Raw genomic sequence first — 18,049 nt, 5'->3', positions numbered from 1 at the left:
CACAAATTAAAAACACAGTAACAACACAATCAATGAATATGACAGAGTGTATGCATAGTTGGTAGTAGGCATGGACCACGATCCAGACCTCCATGATCCATCAGGCAGATGGAAGCAGAGAGTAGGAGTGGGCACAGCATGAACAGGGCCATGGCGGAGTTGGTAGTAGGCATAGTCCATATTATATTCCATATTATATGACAATACTCACCAACGTCAAACGTACTTCATGCATACAAGCTACTGTAATGCTGTGTCAAAAACATACTTTCAGCATCAGTATGTTAGAATTTTCATTGCTACTGTTGTGTTTAAGAATCTTCGGTTGGACTCGACGAAATATCGTGAGATGGAAAATTATAATAAAAAGGTTTTAATCGGAAATAAAACCAAAAATGAATAACGGTTCTAATACAGAGTATAACTCTCAGGGAACAAGAATCATTGCATCCACAGACTGAATATATTGTAAACATGCTTGCTGGTGCAACAAATAAATTCCCCCCTCAGGGTGAATAAAGTATATCAAATCTAATCTAATAACAATAGCAGCCCAAGTCACTTCACTGCAACCTGAAGTCAAAATGTTGGTCCTGCTTTACAGCACAATTGGCAATAAACATAAATTTGACCCAGATGCACAACTCTGACATTCCTCTTATGCCTTTTGTGCCTTCAATCTAATTTGTGTGGACCCATATCTGGGGTGAAGAGGAGTACATATCCTCTCATGTATATCTGTTTGAGACAGGAAGTATGGGATTTTCTACGAAACGTAGTCTTAATTTTGTAACAATTCTATCCATTTAACAAGCCTCCCAAAGACGTGAGGTAACTTCACTTTGTTTTACTTTATACTAAATGACTAAGAAGATACCACATTTTAAGTCTCATTGTATGGTATAGGGAGACAAACAGAAGTGTAGGTGCAGACAGAAAGCGCAGACATCATTACCTTCGCATTGAAAATGCGGAAGGTTATGTTTTGATCGCCGTGTATTTATTTATCTATTTATTTATTTATTTGTATGCGTGTTATTCGCATAACAAAAAAAGTTTTAAACCGAATCGCATGAAATTTGGTGGGATGATTGGTTATTATCCGGGGACCATTTGATTAGATTTTGGGATCAATCGGGTCAAAGGTCAAGGTCATGGAAAGGTCAAAATCTTCTTTTTACCATAGCACGGTCAATTTTGATCCAATTGGCATGCAACTAATGCCAACATGTTCAGAATTAAATGCCCAATCTTGTGATATGCGAAGGTATGCGCTCTACCGAGTGCCCGTTCTAGTTCTATGTGCTTTGATAGGGGTTTTAGTTCAAATACACACACACACACACACACACACACACACACACAAACACAGATTGAATCCCCAAGGACAATTTCTCAATTCAACCTCAGTATTGATATGTAAAAATATAAAAGCGCTCCTGCAGCGGGTCATTCAATCACCGCACTTAGTCCAGCACACTTTCCTGGCAAAGCATCTTGGGTATAGTCGACTGTGTCAGTGTGACGCAGTCTCCCGTCTTCATCTGAACTTCAGATTGACTGGTTCTTGGAAGTCAAATGTGTCGCTCAGGGTCAAATGGCTTTTAATGACATGACAGACATGACACACAAGAAGGAGAGGGCCTCCTCCGAATATAATCTTGCACTATGATTAAAAATTGGATCAAATTAGAAATATGATCTGGTAACTAGCCTCCTTGCATATCGTGAGTTGTTTCAAGTACACATGATTAGGGCCACTTTATGGATATAAATACAGGCACACAAGGCTATATAAACGCAACAAATAGCATTGTTCAACAAATATAGTCCATGATGGGTTATTGTCTTGTTTGTGTTACACCCAGACCCTCTGGGTAGTTCTGTGTTCACTGTCTGTTTCTGTTGTGTTGTCTGTCACTCAACTTGTCTCTCGTTTCAGACTCCTCCCTCCTTGTGTGCCGCCCTCCTGTGATTGCAGACCCGCCCTCATTGTTTCCACCTGTGCCTCATTCCCCTTTGTATTTAGTCTGTGTCGACCTCTTGTCTGTGTTGGTTCGTCTCTAAATGTTGCCCAGTAAAAGATGTTACTTTTTCCTGAATTCTGACTTCCTCATTTCCGCGATTGAGTCCTACGTTCCGTGGCGCCCCGTCAAGTCGTGATAGTTTGAGCCCTGATAAAAAGTCAGCTGCTGCTCTCCAACCACATGAGTCGCTTCCCGTGCTGTCCTGTCATGACTCGGTGCTGAGTGGAACCATAGCGGGTCTCTTGCTAGTAGCCAGCTCAGTGCAAGAAGGCCATTCATGTCTGCATTGGCTCTGGACTGAGTTTAGCACCATGGGAACTGTTCCGAGAGGTGACGCAGGAGTTCACCTCAATTAATCCGGCCAACAGGGTGCCCTGTCAGTCAAGGCACTGTGAAGTGGATGCAGGGGCTGTCCTGAGAGGGGGTTGTGTTTGCGGAAGAACAGGAGTGCACTCAGGGTGATCCCACACTCACAGTGAAAAAATATATACTTGATGAGGATTCTGCCTTTTGTGTGCGTGTGCAAGGTTTTTTCAGTCCGTTTTCAGTTTCCTGAAACTGAACCTGATATAATAGAGCCACCTGGTGGTCCCATAGACAAATACGCAGTGACAATTAAAAAATGTGGGCGAATGTAACATACAGACACTCTCAAACTTACACTTCTACACTCAATACAAATGCGCACATATACGCCAGAACTTTGGTGAGCAGTTTCATTGAGGAATAATGTTTGAAACAAAACAGTTCCTATATGGAACAGCTCACATCAAGGTGGTGGAGTATCTTGAGTATTGGGTTCTGATTTCTGGATAGAGTCTTTGCAGTTTTTTTCAAATGTTTCACATTTTTTATTTAGTTTTGCCTTTAGAGTAACACAAGCCATGTACATTGGTTCTCTAAAGGTAATTCTCTCCATTATACTGTAGAGAAGGCAATATCTCCAAAAAATAGGCAACTCACACCCAAACAATCTTGAATGATTTATGGTAATTTTTCCTGACCCGATGTGTGGTCCTGGGACAGGGATGACATATGTGTACAGATTGTAAAGCCCTCTGAGGCAAATTTGTAAATAATGATTTTGGGCTATACAAAATAAACTGAATTGAATGATACACAGGTAAGAGATTATGGGGTGAGCAATTTAATTCTCCGGCTCCTATTTAGTATTTTTCAACTAAATGTCATGTAGTTAAATATTGTACTCACTGCAAGTGTTGTCAGTCAAACAATATATCAATATGCAGCATAATAGTCTCAGAATGGTCAATTGCACAAGGAAAATATGTGAAATATCAATATAGTTTCATAAATTTGTCCTTGTATTAGAATATATTTGGTAGTTATTTTTATATTATCATGGCATTGATTGGCAATATATGTGCATATACATCGTGTTTTGGCCTAAATATTTTTTTCTTAATTTGTTTCTTTTCTTAATTTATAAACCAGGCACAGGCAATGCACATTTTTCCTCGTTGAATGAACAACAACAACAAAAACAACATTAGAAAAAATGCAATTGGTTTTACATGTAAAAATGGATACAACACAGCTCTGAGACAAACATAGACATCCAATATAATGTCCAAATGAAGTCCGTCAGTCATGGAGAAAAGTTGTTGTCTCTTTCTACGGATGGATGTTGAAAATCTCACAAGGAGAAATATCAATGTTTCATAAATTTGTCCAGACTGTTGTATTTCTATAAAGCTACTACCAAAGGGGCATTCAGCAAAAAGTCCCAGTGAGCTGCCCAAGGTGGTTTGTGACACAGACAGACTGTCACACAGGTAAAGATAAACCGAGGTGGGTGGGCCTCAACATATGACTTCTGTGTGGGGGTTCAGACAGTGTACGAGCAGAGCAGCAGTGACAGCCCTCGTAAAGGTAGCAGGAGACGGAGTAAGGGGCCACCAGGACTGTGCCGAGGTTTTCTCTGATATGGCTACTGTCAGCTCCAGTGCAGGTGAGTTCATCTTCAAAATTATGTTTACTATTTTTTTTTTCATATTACGATTTCCCCGACAACACGGCGACGGAGGGAGACCTGCAGTGGTCTCTCTCTTGCCAAATCGTGCATACTTTCAGCAATATTTCGCTTCACTTTATGAAGCTTACTTTAATGCAGTGTATCCTCCAGCTCAAACAATTAAAAAACAATTAAGGATTTTAAAAAAACATTAATTTGTCAGTTTTGACGTTGAATATAAGCATATCATTTTTTCTGGTGGCTGCTTTAGAATCAAACCTTTAGCCCTAAAACAACTGTACTCCCTATTGGTCTGAGTCTAGTGTATTATTTGCCATGTATCAATTTAAAGTCCTTACTTTTCAAACAGTAATCAAGGGATTTGTGTTAAACTGCATGAATATGTAACCATATAACCTAAAAATAGTAAATCGTTCTTAGCGAGAGTACACTTTTAATACCCATCATCAAATTCGCCTCACCTGTCTCTTCTTTAACCGCCGTGATGTGGACGGACAAGGTCAACTCAGCGAACCAATTTGTCAGATTAAGTCACTTTGTCGTAATAATCTCAGACAAATCCCCCAGTTTCTGGTATCTTTTTCTCACGAGTTTTGTTTTTGGCAGCTAAAGCTCAGCAGCTCTCAGGTTGCTGGTGGCAGTGGGAACCATGAAGTCAGTGTAATCCCTCTTTTTTGAGACACTCATTTGGTGTAATGGGCTCTCACGAGTTTTTTTAGGCCACTCCTTTTTTTTGCATCATGCCAAATAACTCAGGAAATAGGAGCCAGAGAATTGTCTCCAGAAAGTATTTTCGGCATACATGCAAAAGCCTTAACATCTCTTATTCTTCCTCCTGAAAACAGATATAGGAGGGTCAGTGAGGAAGGTGACGTTATGTGAGACCTCCATAGGCATCAACCTCGCCAAGCGGAGCCGGGCCTATCCGTCGCCGGCCAGAAGACGACACCGCACCACCTTCAGCCACAAGCAGCTAGAGCAGCTGGATGTGGCCTTTGGACAAAACCAGTATCCCGACATCTTCTACAGAGAGGAGCTTGCTCACGTCACCAAGCTCAACGAGGCTCGCATACAGGTGGGACGGCCTTCAACTTAAGATGTCCCAAAAGTCCCACGGATATTAAGAGGGAACTATGACCAAAAAACATTCACTTCATTTAATTGTCTAAGAATAGATCTGTGTTTTCAGCTTCGCAGGGACTCACAGCACTGCAGATTAATTTACATAAACTACAAATGATATTACTCATATTGAATCATGTTTGTTTTGCATGCATTGCATTTACTGTTCAATGAAGACACCCTATACAACAGTAATGTATTACCTATAAATTCTATTAAACAATAATATCAATACAATCAACTGATGTAAAGATTAGACTTTGCATTTTAATTTCGGCATTGCCATTCACTTCGTCACTGTTTATTAAATGAAATGTATGATACTGCAGAAATGCTGCATGAAAGATCCTTACAAAGTTGTCCCACTCTACTTGAAAGCACTATTGCACATTTTATTTTGAAATGTGAGTATCCTGTCCTTGTCCCAGCAGGTCTGGTTTCAGAACAGAAGAGCCAAACAGCGGAAGCAGGAGCGGGCCTCCCAGAAGGTCCTCCCAGTGGCTGTGATGCCGTGCCACAGAGTGATGCTGGGCGGCGTGCACGTCCAGCCACCCGGCATGACTCGGCAGTACTACACGCAGCCCCTGACTCACATCCCCTGCCTCCCCCCCATGCTTCCCTCTGGGGCGTACTCTTGCCACCCGGGCCCGGTGGGCCCTTGCCCCTGCTCCAGCGTCCCGCCACAGCCGGCCACCCAGCGGCAGCATGAGGACTGGTACGGCCCGCTGAGGAGCGGCCTCACCTCACCCATGCTCTCGCTGGCCCCCATGCAGCCTCTGGACCCCACCTTGCACTGGAGCTAAGAAGTAACAGAGGCCAATTAAAAAAATTAATAAAAGAAAATCGAGTGATCATGTTATGCATTCACACACATTTTTACTCATTTTAGTGTGAACATTTACTTTAATTTTGTTCTCCTCCATCCACTAACACTAACAGTGAGTACACTGCTACGGCTTACACGTCAGTGGACATACTTTGTTATTTTCTTCATTGCAATTTACAGCAATGCCAAAATGTTTAGTCTTTTATCTGATGCGTGTGTACAATCCTACACGCTTTGGGGGCAATGCCAATTTACCCAATGTATATCACTGAAACATGATAATCTAAAAAAAAACGTATTCAGTACATCAAAAAAATAAAGATTCCAAATATTCTTCACAATCAATTAAAAGAAAAAAACTTCACACATCTGTAGAATAGTTTTTAATATTTCACATTCCAGAAACAATGCAGTTGCATTCGTTGTGCTTTCAGTTTTGTTTAATATATATATTATATATATATATAAATAATCAACAACGTGAACTGATTAAAGAATCAACACTGGATGGCAAAAATATGGATCCCATCAATCCATCCCAAAGACATGAATTCAACAAACACATAAGAGACCAGACACGTTTTATCCATTTTGAAAAATAAAAAAGGTAATGATGAGTGGCAAACATACATCAGCTTGGAGTGGCAGCAGAGTCAACTAGTGTGCTTTCAGATCCAGTCAACACAAGTCGGCTGTGAGGCACTGCTTCACATTTACTCTGTGATGACAGGTATTGTTTTTTAAGCGCAGACATAGTGAGGAAGATGGTGATTGACTAATTGTAGTAATCTCCAGAAACACCTGCTAGCGACATTCAATGGTGTGTTGTTTTGTCCGCAACCTCAAACATACAACTTCTACCACACGCACGCAAGTAAGTCAAGGCCACTTTTTGGTTCTCATGACAAAAAAACAAAAACAGCAAATGAAAGGGAATCATTTGCAGAGGGAACAGTTTGGTCCACCGTGTAGAGTGTAGCACAGCGATGATTGTGTAAATAAATCCAGTGTGTACACATCACCAGTTTCAAATGGAAACTGGGCTCCATTTAAATAAACAGTGACATTCGGATTAGATGCTATCGGGCTACGTGTAAATTCAAAAGCACACTATATGTATGTTTGAAAAGGGCCATGCAGAGAGTTTGGTGGTGTCGTTTTGCCACGGGTTTTGCGATGTACCCGCCACTGAAACCTCTGCTACCACTTTACTGGTAGAACTAGTTCCCAATAAAAATATTAGGATTGTAATCGTATAGGCCTTTTGGCAGAGATCTCTGAGAGATCACTAAAACAGAATTACGAGTCAGGGTTAGGTAGAAGACTGTGTCTCTTCTTAATATTGGTGGAACTGCCCCCTAATTTAAAAATAATAAGATTTTTTTTTCAAAGGCATGGTTTCAAGGAACCTACTAAAACAGAAGGTTCAGAAATGTCACTGTGAGTGTAAGCATACACCAGAGTAAAACATAAATAAATGTCAAAAGCCAATGTAGTTGTTCTCCCTTTTTTGTTGCTTAGTAACTGACTAGCATAACTGTTTTCTGCTCCCAGCTAAGTTGCGGAGTAAAAAATAAAAAATAAAACAGAAGTATCACAAGCTCAGAAAGAAATGACCAATAACCCTGATTGATCGCCTGCGAGATGGAAAGCAAAAATTAAACAATGGTTGGTGGCAGCTTTTCAGTCGCCTACTTATCTACAGATTTCTTGTTGTTGACAATGTTGTTGTTGATGTTGTTGCGGGCACAGAGGATGTCCACACCCAGGCGACACGTTACTCCAGAGATTTGGCAAACTCGGCATAATCTATGTAACCATCGTTGTTTTTGTCATCGTCCTTTAGGACGTCGTCAATGAGAATAATGAGGTCCTCCTCTTTCATCGTCTTGCTGTTCTCCCCTCTCTCCTGAGGATGGAGCAAGATGATAAAAACAAAAAATTGTATTATTCATGCGTGTGCGCGGGACAACAAAAGATGTTATTCATTCTATATTTGATTTCTTTGGATAAGCAAGTAAATGTTATTTCGGTGTCTGTGTCCGACAAGTTGCATACCAAGTTTCTGTCAACTGGAACAATAACTAATATTCAAACCCGATTAAAATCAAGGTTCAACTTTCAATCGTATGGCACCAAACTTTAAAAGCAGTTTAAAATAGTAGAAAAAAATAATTTAGTTTTTAAACATCAATTCCGTTTTTACTCCAAAGCGAGATTACATTTGAATTTTGTTGCACCAAAACTTCAAACTAAGATCCGGTTTTCACTTGAAAGTTACACATAGTGTTTAACTTTTAAAATGGCTTTACATCTGCTATTATTTGGCTATACGATTCAATAATATTGCGGGAACGTTTTTTTCCCCTGCAGTCATCATGAGTAACTTTTTTACAAAATAAAGAGCAACCTAAGGTTCAAAAGCTTTTTTTTTTAAATTGGACATATTTCAAAAAATATGGACTAGTGTTCACTACATTGTGTTCACACACACACACACACACACACACACTCAAACACAGACCTCTTTGTGTACATGTGTGATTGCTGTGGCGAGCTCCAGCCCATCCAACAGGTTGTTGCCATCGTAGTCGTGCATTTTGAAATAGTGCAGCTGGAGCTCCTGGGGTGTCATGTCTTTCTCTGGTCGGTCGATCACTCCCTCCAAATGCTCCATGATGTGGCTAAAAGAGAGGAGTCAAAATGGGCTCCATTGCGTGTGAGACTATGTTCAAAGTTCACCCCTCTGTGCAAATAAGTCCTGATCCGTGCATCCACAGAGAACCCATTTGATTGCAGATTTGACACTCACTCTTTGTCCTGGATCATGTTTTTGTCCAGGTGACCGTGACCAGAGGCGTGAGCTGCACTCGCTAAGTCCGGCGGGTGCTGCTGGGGATCCACTTGAGAGTGGACACACAGTAGACAGCAGGATAGGAGGACGATCAGACCCCCCCACTGCACACTGCACCTGACACTCCTCATTATTCTGGGGCACACAGAGAGACAGACAAGTTAATTGCGTAAAACCCTTTTTGGGAAATATCACAGTTTACGTATCCTGTTTGTATACAGTGAATTTACATATTTGTTTCCACTCGTCAATCTTCAGCTCTTACCCTCACACTTTTAATGTATACATCCCAGTGTTGCAAATGAATAACCCCCATTAATAAATATCTGGTTTATCTTTTTAACACCCTGTTAGAGCTACATTAAACACATTTAGGAAGCTGGCTCTATCGTTTTAACGAGGCGCCAGTTGGCCAACAGCGAAGACAACATTTGTAAAGTGATGATTGTAAATCAAAATAAATTAGACAATATCTAAACGGTGTTCAGGGGACATTAACCACGTGCGAAAAACAATGGGGTGAATATTTATATTTAATTTAATAGCATATGAAGCTAATTTACCACACGTTTAAATAACTGACGTTGTGTTAAAAATGACCAGAAGGTAATGTTAGCAAAAAAGCTGTCTGTAATAATACTTGCTAGCATGGAGCTTCATTTCAGGACTGCATTAAAAAAATATTATTAACTGTTTTATGTACACACCATTCAAGACACTCAATTATATAATTACTTGAATGATCGTTTTAATTCTGACCTGGAAAATGACGCGTTCACTCGACTCCGTGGACAGTTATATTGATTTTGTTAGTCGTCGGCTGCAAGCAACAATGAGTGGCAGCCTTTAGAGACCAAGTGGCTTGCCGTAGCTCCACTTTGACACGACAGCTCATTGTGATTGGTTAAGAAGGTCGAAGAGTACACAACTGAAGCGAGAGGACTTACTCACCCAACTACGTTTTTATTTTAGCAGTCCACGACTGAATTAAATGTTATTATATTAAGTGCATGTTCCTAAATTATGTTTGAGGTAAGATAAGTATACAGCTATACCACCTATAAGCAATACAAACCTTGAATTAGGTAACCCAGCTGTTTCATTGGATCGTCGTACGTAGGGTTGCAAAATGTCTTGATTAAATCCGTGATGCAAAATAACTTTTGGGTAGTTTGACAAAATATTCACTTTCTCGCAATATATTGTGAGCATTTTACACAGATGGGACGAGATACAGGTGGCGCCTACCTTGATCGAGACTAAACCTTTGAGGTGACGCTTTACGTCATTAAGGTGGGGTGGGGGTGGTGACAGTCGCCCACTTGTCAGATTACCAGAGCACGGGAACACGCTGTTTGGTGTACTGAGGGGGAAAGGAGGAGCGTGAATTCGTGTCAAGAACATGTCAAGTTTCCAGAGAGAAAATGACGCTGCTAAATCTCTGTTAAGAAGGCTTGAGGTTTTTTCTTCTTTTTCCTTCATGTCATAAAGTAGATGACTAGAGACCCTCATTTAAACCCTTCACTAGGCAGTGACCCCTGTCTTCCCCTGTACATTACACCCTGTGCTCTGGATGAAATGATCAAAATGCTGATGCCGACTTTCTCCCTTCCTCAACTTGTTCACAACGTTATTTCCAATTTAGGATCGCTGATTTGTGTGAGCAACACCATATACATATTTGTTCAACCTTGATATATGTCACAGTGCAATACCTGACAGATGTATTATGTTGGCGTCAGCCTGCCAGTGCTGCTGAACCGGAGCAATAAGACAAGCAATTTCAAATTGTTTTAGTTTTTCGTCAATATTCTCGTTTTTTAAATGAACGCTATTGGCAGAGATAATAAAAAAACACAGCAACTAATATGCACGTTCTGCCCTTTACTGTGGACGAGAACGCCTTCTTACCCCCGTTCGAAAGCCCCACCTGATCCAGTTAAAGTTTTAACGGAAATAATTAAGGACCTGGTTGCTGCAAGATCACCGGGAAGTATGTAACAATAAAGAGATAGTTCACTTAGGAAATGTTTACTTTCGGAATATTGCAGAGGTTTCCTTTGTAAATGGAATGGAATGTAGGCATACTATATATTGTATTACCTTTTAATGAATTAATTCCTATAATAACATTTAACAATGAAGCACATTCCCATATTTAAAACGCCTTACGTTGTGGATGTTGTGCTAATGCGCTTGATGACCTTTTGTGCCTTTAGTAACCCACACCCCTCCACCTCCGCCTCACCGCACTCAAAGATTACATATTTATTTGTCTTGGCAGTCCGCAGTTACTCCCATCGTGGCCGGGGAGTACAGTCACCTCCGGGACAGAACTCCGATGGCATCTCGGATCTCCTTCACCCAAGTGCGCGTGGAAGCGGAGCTGGATCGTTACCGGGCCGAGTGCCAGTGGGACAAGATTCCGATGATCGTCGACCAGATGAAGGTGGCTCGGATCCACGAGGACGGTGAGTGGTCTGCACTTGGTGGGGTTTAAAATGATCTCATGTTGCTTCCATGGCTGTTGTTTTTACCGCCAAAGAAAGAAACAAAACAATAACGCACGCTGCATGAGAAAAAAACACATCAGAGACTTTCAAAGATTATTTTGAAAATGAAGAGCTGCTGTGTCTCAACAAAACAAGGTTTGAATTGAGAAACATGTTTGTCAAGGATGGATATGTTTTTCGTCCTGCATGGGTCGTGCTGTAGGCCTACACAAGTTGGACTTTGGACTCTGAACAAGATAAGAGTGTTAAAGATTTCCCCAGCATAATAATACAAAGTGGCATACATCTGTACAAGAGATCTGAGAGGGGATGCTGGATGTCTCCAACAATAAAATGTCCCTCCCTGGAAGTATACAGTACACAGTTAAAGAGTGGGTGTGTGATCAAAAAGCTATTGTACTGCCCCTCCAGTCTTCCATGCTACATATCATTAATAATAAACAAGGTTTCCCACTGGACTATTCACTGCTTGCCATTACCCTTGAAATCATTGCACACAGCACATGTGCTCAAAGAAATGCAAACACACTTATCACTCTGCACCTCATGAAGCATTGGTAAGTCACTAATGCAGCTGCCTCCATCTCCTTATCTTCATAGAGTAAATATGGGTTCAGGGGACTCGCATGCAAGAAAGAGGAACATCGCGGCTGTGTAATGAGGAATTCAACTTAGTGGTGAAAATCCACCCAACTGTGAAGCGGCAAATGCAGCCATTTTGCTTTCTTTAGGTGTCTTGCTATTTGAAGTATTTTAACTTGTAATGGTTTCAAGTGAGGTGATGTAAGTCACGATCATCACAAATGTTAACAGTGACACATCCACAAGGGTATAGCGAGCATTTAGGATACCAAGGTCATATGTGTCAGTCCTCTATATTTGTTCTGGGAATCTCAACACTTGGCTATTTCCTCGGCTGATTTCATTAATTGTATTGTGCATTCAAAAGGTATCTTGCAGAGTTTTTTTGTAAACCAAAACTATGTAAGGTTAAATTGTGTTTCTTGTTTTGAGGTCAACTTAACAAAGCCGAAAATTTATTTTGAGAGTTTTATAGCTCCGGTGTTGACATCCATGTTTGCTAGCTAGCAGTCCTCTTCTTCTTACATGCATTTTTGCCACTCATTTCCACAGACTTAAACTCCACCACAGCTACAATTACACATGTATCTTTTAAATGTAAGTACAAATAATATGGAAAGAAAAATCTACAGACACATTTATTGAAGAATTAACTAAAAATAAAAGCTTTTGGTTTTATTTATTTTAAAGTCTGGGGATAGGGGTGCATATGAAAGGAATTCCTGACCTAAGTATTAAACAAACCTGGCCACAACCCTGCACACATTTTTCTCCACCTGCAGTGAACGATACACCCAAATGCAATGTGGCCACATGTCATGCTGTTTATAAACTTACCTTCTCCTCGTTGATAAACAGTATGGTTTTAATCCAACAGAATGATTTACCATAAGAGTAAACTTCAATATCTTCAGCTATTGAATGAGGAACTTTTTTTTAACTTTAGCTTCTAAATATAGACACTTAGAAAGACAACCGGTGGGACATTCTTGTTTGAATGGACACCAGTGAGGTTGGCTTTGGCTATAGAAACATTTGACCTTTGACCTGGAGCTCAGACCTATTCTTCAAAAAAGCTCAGTTTACTTTCTCAATCCCACCCACCAGATGACTATGGGACGCTGCTGATGGCGGAGGCGCTGCTGGAGGAGTACCTGAAGGACAATGTTGACCTATTACGGAGATTCACGCCTCTGATGGAGAAGACCCAGCCCAGACTGAGCCAGGCCAAAAACCTTCTCAACACTATCCTTAGCCGAGGCCGCCTCACAGTCAGTCTGACCCTCGGGTTTCTCTATACGACTACATAAATTGAGTACTGAAAGTGTTATGGCACAGTGCACAGGAGGCTTTTAAGACAAATATCATCCTTTTTGCGCATTATTAACAAACCCTTTTAATTCCTTTCGTCCTCCAGCCCAGGTACCTGAACGAGGCTCTGCTGCTGATGGCCAAAGTGCACTATGTGCAGGGTCGCTACCGGGACGCCCAGGGAATGTGCGCCAGGCTGGGACTGGAGGAGCTGACGCAGGACGGCCAACCAACCTACCACCTCCGCATGCTGGCCGAGGCTTTTGTCATTAAAGGTACCTGACACCTCTGGAGAATTTAGGGGAAACAACATTTCTTTCGACTTGATTTCCCCCCCCATCATTATAATTGATAATACAAACATTGCACTCCTCAAGTAGTTGCCTAAATCTGCAAGTATGGTTAAAAAAAACAACGAAAATACATTCAGAAACACTGAATGTAAGGATAAGCCGTAGCCTTTCCCTGAGTTTTCAGACTATTTTGACATCCCCTATAGTGCTGATCAGTTTACATTCACAGCAGATCTCCAACCTGTCAGCATGAGTCTCAAGTCAGTGGAGGACTAGCATGTTTCCCTGAAAAACACCACGGGCAAGACCGAACAGCTCCCTTCGTACATTTCCTTGATGATCCCATTCCTAATCCCTTTTGCCCCAAGTTATCACAGCCCTAAAACCACAATGACTGGAAGTGGAATGGGAGGAGAGCGGACTGATGAACACCAGTCTGCGCAAAATGAATGTCACAGTGCTGGAAATTCTCAGCTTGAATGGACAGATGTCATTGAACCTCGCACAACTGTGTTTTATATTTGACGAAAGGCTACCACCGGGTTGACTCGCCTTGGAAAGAGCTTTGCCGCTTGGTGTTCGGCTTCGCTATGTTTTTAGTCTTGTTGGCACCATTCTACCTCCATCTGCCTGATGGATCATCAGAATCAGAAATCAGAAACAGGTTTATTGCCAAAGAATGAATGTTTTCACAAACAAACGAGGATTTTTTTTTGGTGGAAGGTGCAACATTTGGACATGACAAACAACAATCAACGCAAGGAGGGAGGAGGAGTGGGAGGAAGAGGGAGGAGGAGGAAGAGGAAGGAGCGGGAAGAAGGAGGAGAGAGGAAGGTGGAAGAAGAGGTGGTAGTCCTGGGGGTGACAGTCAGTCAGTCCCGGGGTCCATTGATGAGCCCGACCGCCGTCGGGAAAAAGCTATTGGTGTGGCGGGAGGTCGTGGTCATGATGGACCGCAGCCTCCTCCCGGAGGAGGGACTCGAACAGGAGTGTCCAGGGTGGGAGGGTCGGAGACTATCTTTCTGGCCCGCTTCAGTGACCTGGAAGTGAACTGCACCTGGAGAGAAGGCAGGTTGCAACCGATAACCCTCTCGGGCGGGCGGATGATGCTCTGCAGCCTGCGCTTGTCTTTGGCTGTGGCTGCAGGGTGCCAGACGGTGATGGAGGAGCAGATGATGGACTCAACGATGGCCGTGTAGAACTGTACCATCATCTTCCCTGGCAGGTTGAATTTCCTCAGCTGCCTCAGGAAGAACATCCTCTGCTGGGCCTTCTTGGAGATGGAGCCGATGTTCAGCTCCCACTTGAGGTCCTGGGAGATGATGGAGCCCAGGAAGCGGTAGGACTCCACAGCGTCGACGGGGGAGTCACACAGGATGAGAGGGCGGGTGGGGCTGCATTCCTCCTGAAATCCACAACCATCTCCACTGTCTTCAGAGCGTTGAGCTCCAGGTTGTTCTGGCTGCACCAGGTCACCAGGTGGTCAGTCTCCCACCTGTAGGCGGTCTCGTCCCGCCAGAGATGAGTCCAATGAGGGTGGTGTCATCCGCGAACTTTAGGAGCTTGACGGACTGGTGACTGGAGGTGCAGCTGTTGGTGTACAGGAGAACAGCAGAGGGAGAGAACACAGCCTTGGGGAACCCGTGCTGGTGGTCCGGGAGCCTGAGACGTGTTTCCCCAGCCTCACGTGCTGCTTCCTGTCGGTCAGGAAGTCTGTGATCCACCTGCAGGTGGAGTCGGGCACGTGCAGCTGGGAGAGCTTGTCCTGCAGCAGGGACGGATGATGGAATTGAAGGCAGAGCTGAAGTCCACAAACAGGATCCTGGCGTAGGTTCCTCGGGAGTCCAGATGCTGGAGGATGTAGTGAAGGGCCATGTTGACTGCATCGTCTGCAGACCTGTTGGCTCTGTAGGCGAACTGCAGGGGGTCCAGGAGTGGGTCGGTGATGGTCTTGAGGTGTGACAGGACCAAGCGTTCAAAGGACTTCATGACCACAGAGGTCAGGGCGACGGGCCTGTAGTCATTGAGTCCTGTGATCTTGGGTTTTTTGGGGACGGGGATGATGGTGGAGGCCTTGAATGTCCTGTCTATTGGCAGCTCTCCACTTATTTGGTTATGGCTCCGAGGCTGCTGTCCATCACAGGCCTCCTGAGGTCTCGAAACGTTCTTACTTGTTCCAGTTATCTGTTGAGTCCACTCACGGACATCAGACACAGCATCTGGGCCAAGACTATCCTTCTCAGTCACTTTCTTCCTCTGCATTCGTCTGCTTGGCACCATGTGCAGAAAAATGGCTGAAAGTTATTAATCAAAATCCTTTAGAAACTTAAACGACAGAAAGTCACAACTCCGGGAAATGTTTTTAAAAAAAATACCCTACTCTAATGCAACATATATTTCACAGTCAGTCAGTTTATTTGTATAGCCCAATTTCACAAATTACAAATTAGTCTCGGAGTGCTTTACAATCTGTACACATAGACATCCCTGTCCCAAAACCTCACATCGGATCAGGAAAAACTCCCAAATAACCCTTCAGGGGGAAAAAATGGAAGAAACCTTCAGGAGAGCAACAGAGGAGGATCCCTCTCCAGGATGGACAGAAGCAATAGATGTCATGTGTACAGAAGGACAGATTTAGAGTTTAAATACATTCAATGAATATGACAGAGTGTATGAATAGTTCGTAATAGGCATATTCCACGATGGAGACCTCCACGATCCATCAGGCAGATGGAGGTAGAGAGGAGTGGGCGGAGTCTCAACAGTGGGCGGAGTCTCAACAGGGCAATGGCGTAGTTGGTAGCAGGAATTCCACGATCCAGACCTCGATGATGCATCAGGCAGATAGGATCTATGCCGTCTCAGAGGGTCCGATGACCCCATGAGACGTGAAGTCAAAAGGACTCCGGGGAGAAAGCAGAGTTAGTAACGTGTGATGGAGAGAAGGAAATACATCCATAAGTAGAGAAAACAGGATCTCATGCATCTTGTATTGTAAAAGAAACATATCCAGCACCATTTAAAAATGACTGAAGATGTACATTTATTTCAGGATATTTATTAACTTTGAGATTGAAATAAGTCTCTTTGACATTTTCTATTTGACAATTACATCATTTAAGCCTACACATATAACAAATATTTCCACTCGCATTAACTTAGATCTGATTAAGAAGTGACAATTATTTTTTAAATATTGTACAGTTTATTGTACATAAGATGTTCTGTATCTCATGCATTATCTGCTTGTGAGGTGTTCCCAGTTTGGTGGTCTCGTGGTTCAATGGCCCGTCGTCTGTCCTTGTGTCTCAGGTCTGTCTTTGGACCACCAGACAGTTTCTGCCATGTCCCGTGTCCGTCTGTCTGAGAGGGAGGAGGAGAGTCTGTCCTGCTACCTCAGGGCCTGTGACGCCTCTCTGTACTTCCTGCAGGAGCTCGATAAGGTGGCTTTTTCATACATTTTAGACCTGGCATGGTCAATATTTGTATATGTTTATGTAACACTGACGATAGAAATATATCTGTGTCTGCGTGGATGTCGTGCAGCTTTCTGTCAGAGGAGATTGTCTGTGTTCAACTTCAATATATTCTTTGTTAGTTTTTGTTTTTAACTTTTCTATTCACAGCACAGCATGTTACTAATTTTAGTTGGTTCATTTTAGTTATTTAACATTTTACGACACACATTCTTAGTAGTCAGTAATATTTAGTGGTTCTGTATATCTGTGTTGTAAAGTAACAAAGTACATTAAAGGTACTTGTACTTCCACTTCCACTTTGTGCAACTTTATACTTCTACTTTACTTCACTTTACTCCACAGCTAATATATGAGTTTATGAAGTATGATCTATTGTTACAGATCAAACTGCACAAAATAATATCAAATATTTATAATGAGCTCCACCTCAACCACATTAAACACGCATATACAAGATTAAAAACAGGATACAAACTAAAGTATGTAAATCAACTTTAAGCATTAGAGAGACTAAATAAAACGTTGATGTTGTGTGTATTTTTAGACATCAACAACACATCACACCAAGCCAGCCAAAGCCAGTCTTCTTCCTCCACCTGGGGACATGGACCTGGGCTACTTCCTGCAGGCTTCCTTGCAGAGTGCTTATCTTTGTCTGCTGCAGAGGGGGTGAGTCCACACACCACACTTCCACATGCAACACGACTTCTTTATTACCAAATAAGTTTGACGTGATCTTCAATGTCTGCCAACAAAAAATACCAAAGATACATTTTTAATCTGGGTAAAGGGTAGAAAAAGAAAACATCTCTTCAAATGGATTTTTGTGATACAGCTGTTAAATTAAAAATGTATCTACCTGTGTTTACATTACATCAGCGGTGTTGAGCTATGATTAATGGCTGCACTCTTAGTTTATTCCACCTTGACTGTAATGGAGGAAACCGTGTGCTTTTTCCCACGGACTATTTCAGAGAGAAAAGAGAGGGTCAATGAGTAGCTTTGAAGGCCCAATTGACCTCAGTGCAGCAGAGATGCATTTT

At 42.3% G+C, this 18,049-nt stretch overlaps 3 protein-coding genes across 5 annotated transcripts in view; 2 read left to right on the top strand and 1 right to left on the bottom strand.

Moving 5' to 3' along the window:
* Positions 1 to 3,793: 3,793 nt before the first annotated feature.
* On the top strand, positions 3,794 to 6,639 carry prop1 (PROP paired-like homeobox 1). Its single transcript, XM_056436205.1, has 3 exons — positions 3,794 to 4,088; positions 4,850 to 5,098; positions 5,574 to 6,639. The coding sequence occupies exons 1-3, from the start codon at positions 3,858 to 3,860 to the stop codon at positions 5,946 to 5,948; spliced, it is 855 nt and encodes a 284-aa protein (XP_056292180.1). The 5' UTR covers positions 3,794 to 3,857; the 3' UTR covers positions 5,949 to 6,639.
* mcfd2 (multiple coagulation factor deficiency 2, ER cargo receptor complex subunit) lies at positions 6,340 to 10,083 on the bottom strand. 2 transcript variants are annotated; one of them, XM_056435262.1, is made up of 4 exons: positions 9,901 to 10,083; positions 8,784 to 8,960; positions 8,496 to 8,655; positions 6,340 to 7,880 (listed from the first exon to the last, which is right to left on the bottom strand). In XM_056435262.1, exons 1-4 carry the CDS (start codon positions 10,035 to 10,037, stop codon positions 7,749 to 7,751), a joined length of 606 nt encoding a protein of 201 aa, XP_056291237.1. In that variant the 5' UTR covers positions 10,038 to 10,083; the 3' UTR covers positions 6,340 to 7,748. The 2 variants fall into 2 exon arrangements, with proteins under 2 accessions (XP_056291237.1, XP_056291239.1); XM_056435264.1 differs by lacking the exon at positions 9,901 to 10,083 and adding an exon at positions 9,585 to 9,670.
* Positions 10,084 to 11,121: 1,038 nt separating this feature from the next.
* Positions 11,122 to 18,049, top strand: part of ttc7a (tetratricopeptide repeat domain 7A) — a 55,094-nt gene continuing 48,166 nt past the window's right edge. Inside the window, exons 1-5 of one of the 2 annotated variants that reach the window (XM_056435259.1) lie at positions 11,122 to 11,296; positions 13,028 to 13,191; positions 13,338 to 13,506; positions 16,840 to 16,970; positions 17,551 to 17,675. In XM_056435259.1, the coding sequence (XP_056291234.1) occupies positions 11,167 to 11,296; positions 13,028 to 13,191; positions 13,338 to 13,506; positions 16,840 to 16,970; positions 17,551 to 17,675 (719 nt within the window). In that variant the 5' untranslated portion in view covers positions 11,122 to 11,166. The remainder of the gene's footprint in view (positions 11,297 to 13,027; positions 13,192 to 13,337; positions 13,507 to 16,839; positions 16,971 to 17,550; positions 17,676 to 18,049) is intronic. The other variant, XM_056435258.1, reaches the window with a different exon arrangement.

The sequence above is a fragment of the Pseudoliparis swirei genome, chromosome 17 (genome assembly GCF_029220125.1).
Source record: "Pseudoliparis swirei isolate HS2019 ecotype Mariana Trench chromosome 17, NWPU_hadal_v1, whole genome shotgun sequence".
NCBI classification, from domain to species: Eukaryota; Metazoa; Chordata; class Actinopteri; order Perciformes; family Liparidae; genus Pseudoliparis; species Pseudoliparis swirei.
Note: the sequence above shows the minus strand (reverse complement) of the source record. Positions and strands in the feature narration are given on the sequence as shown.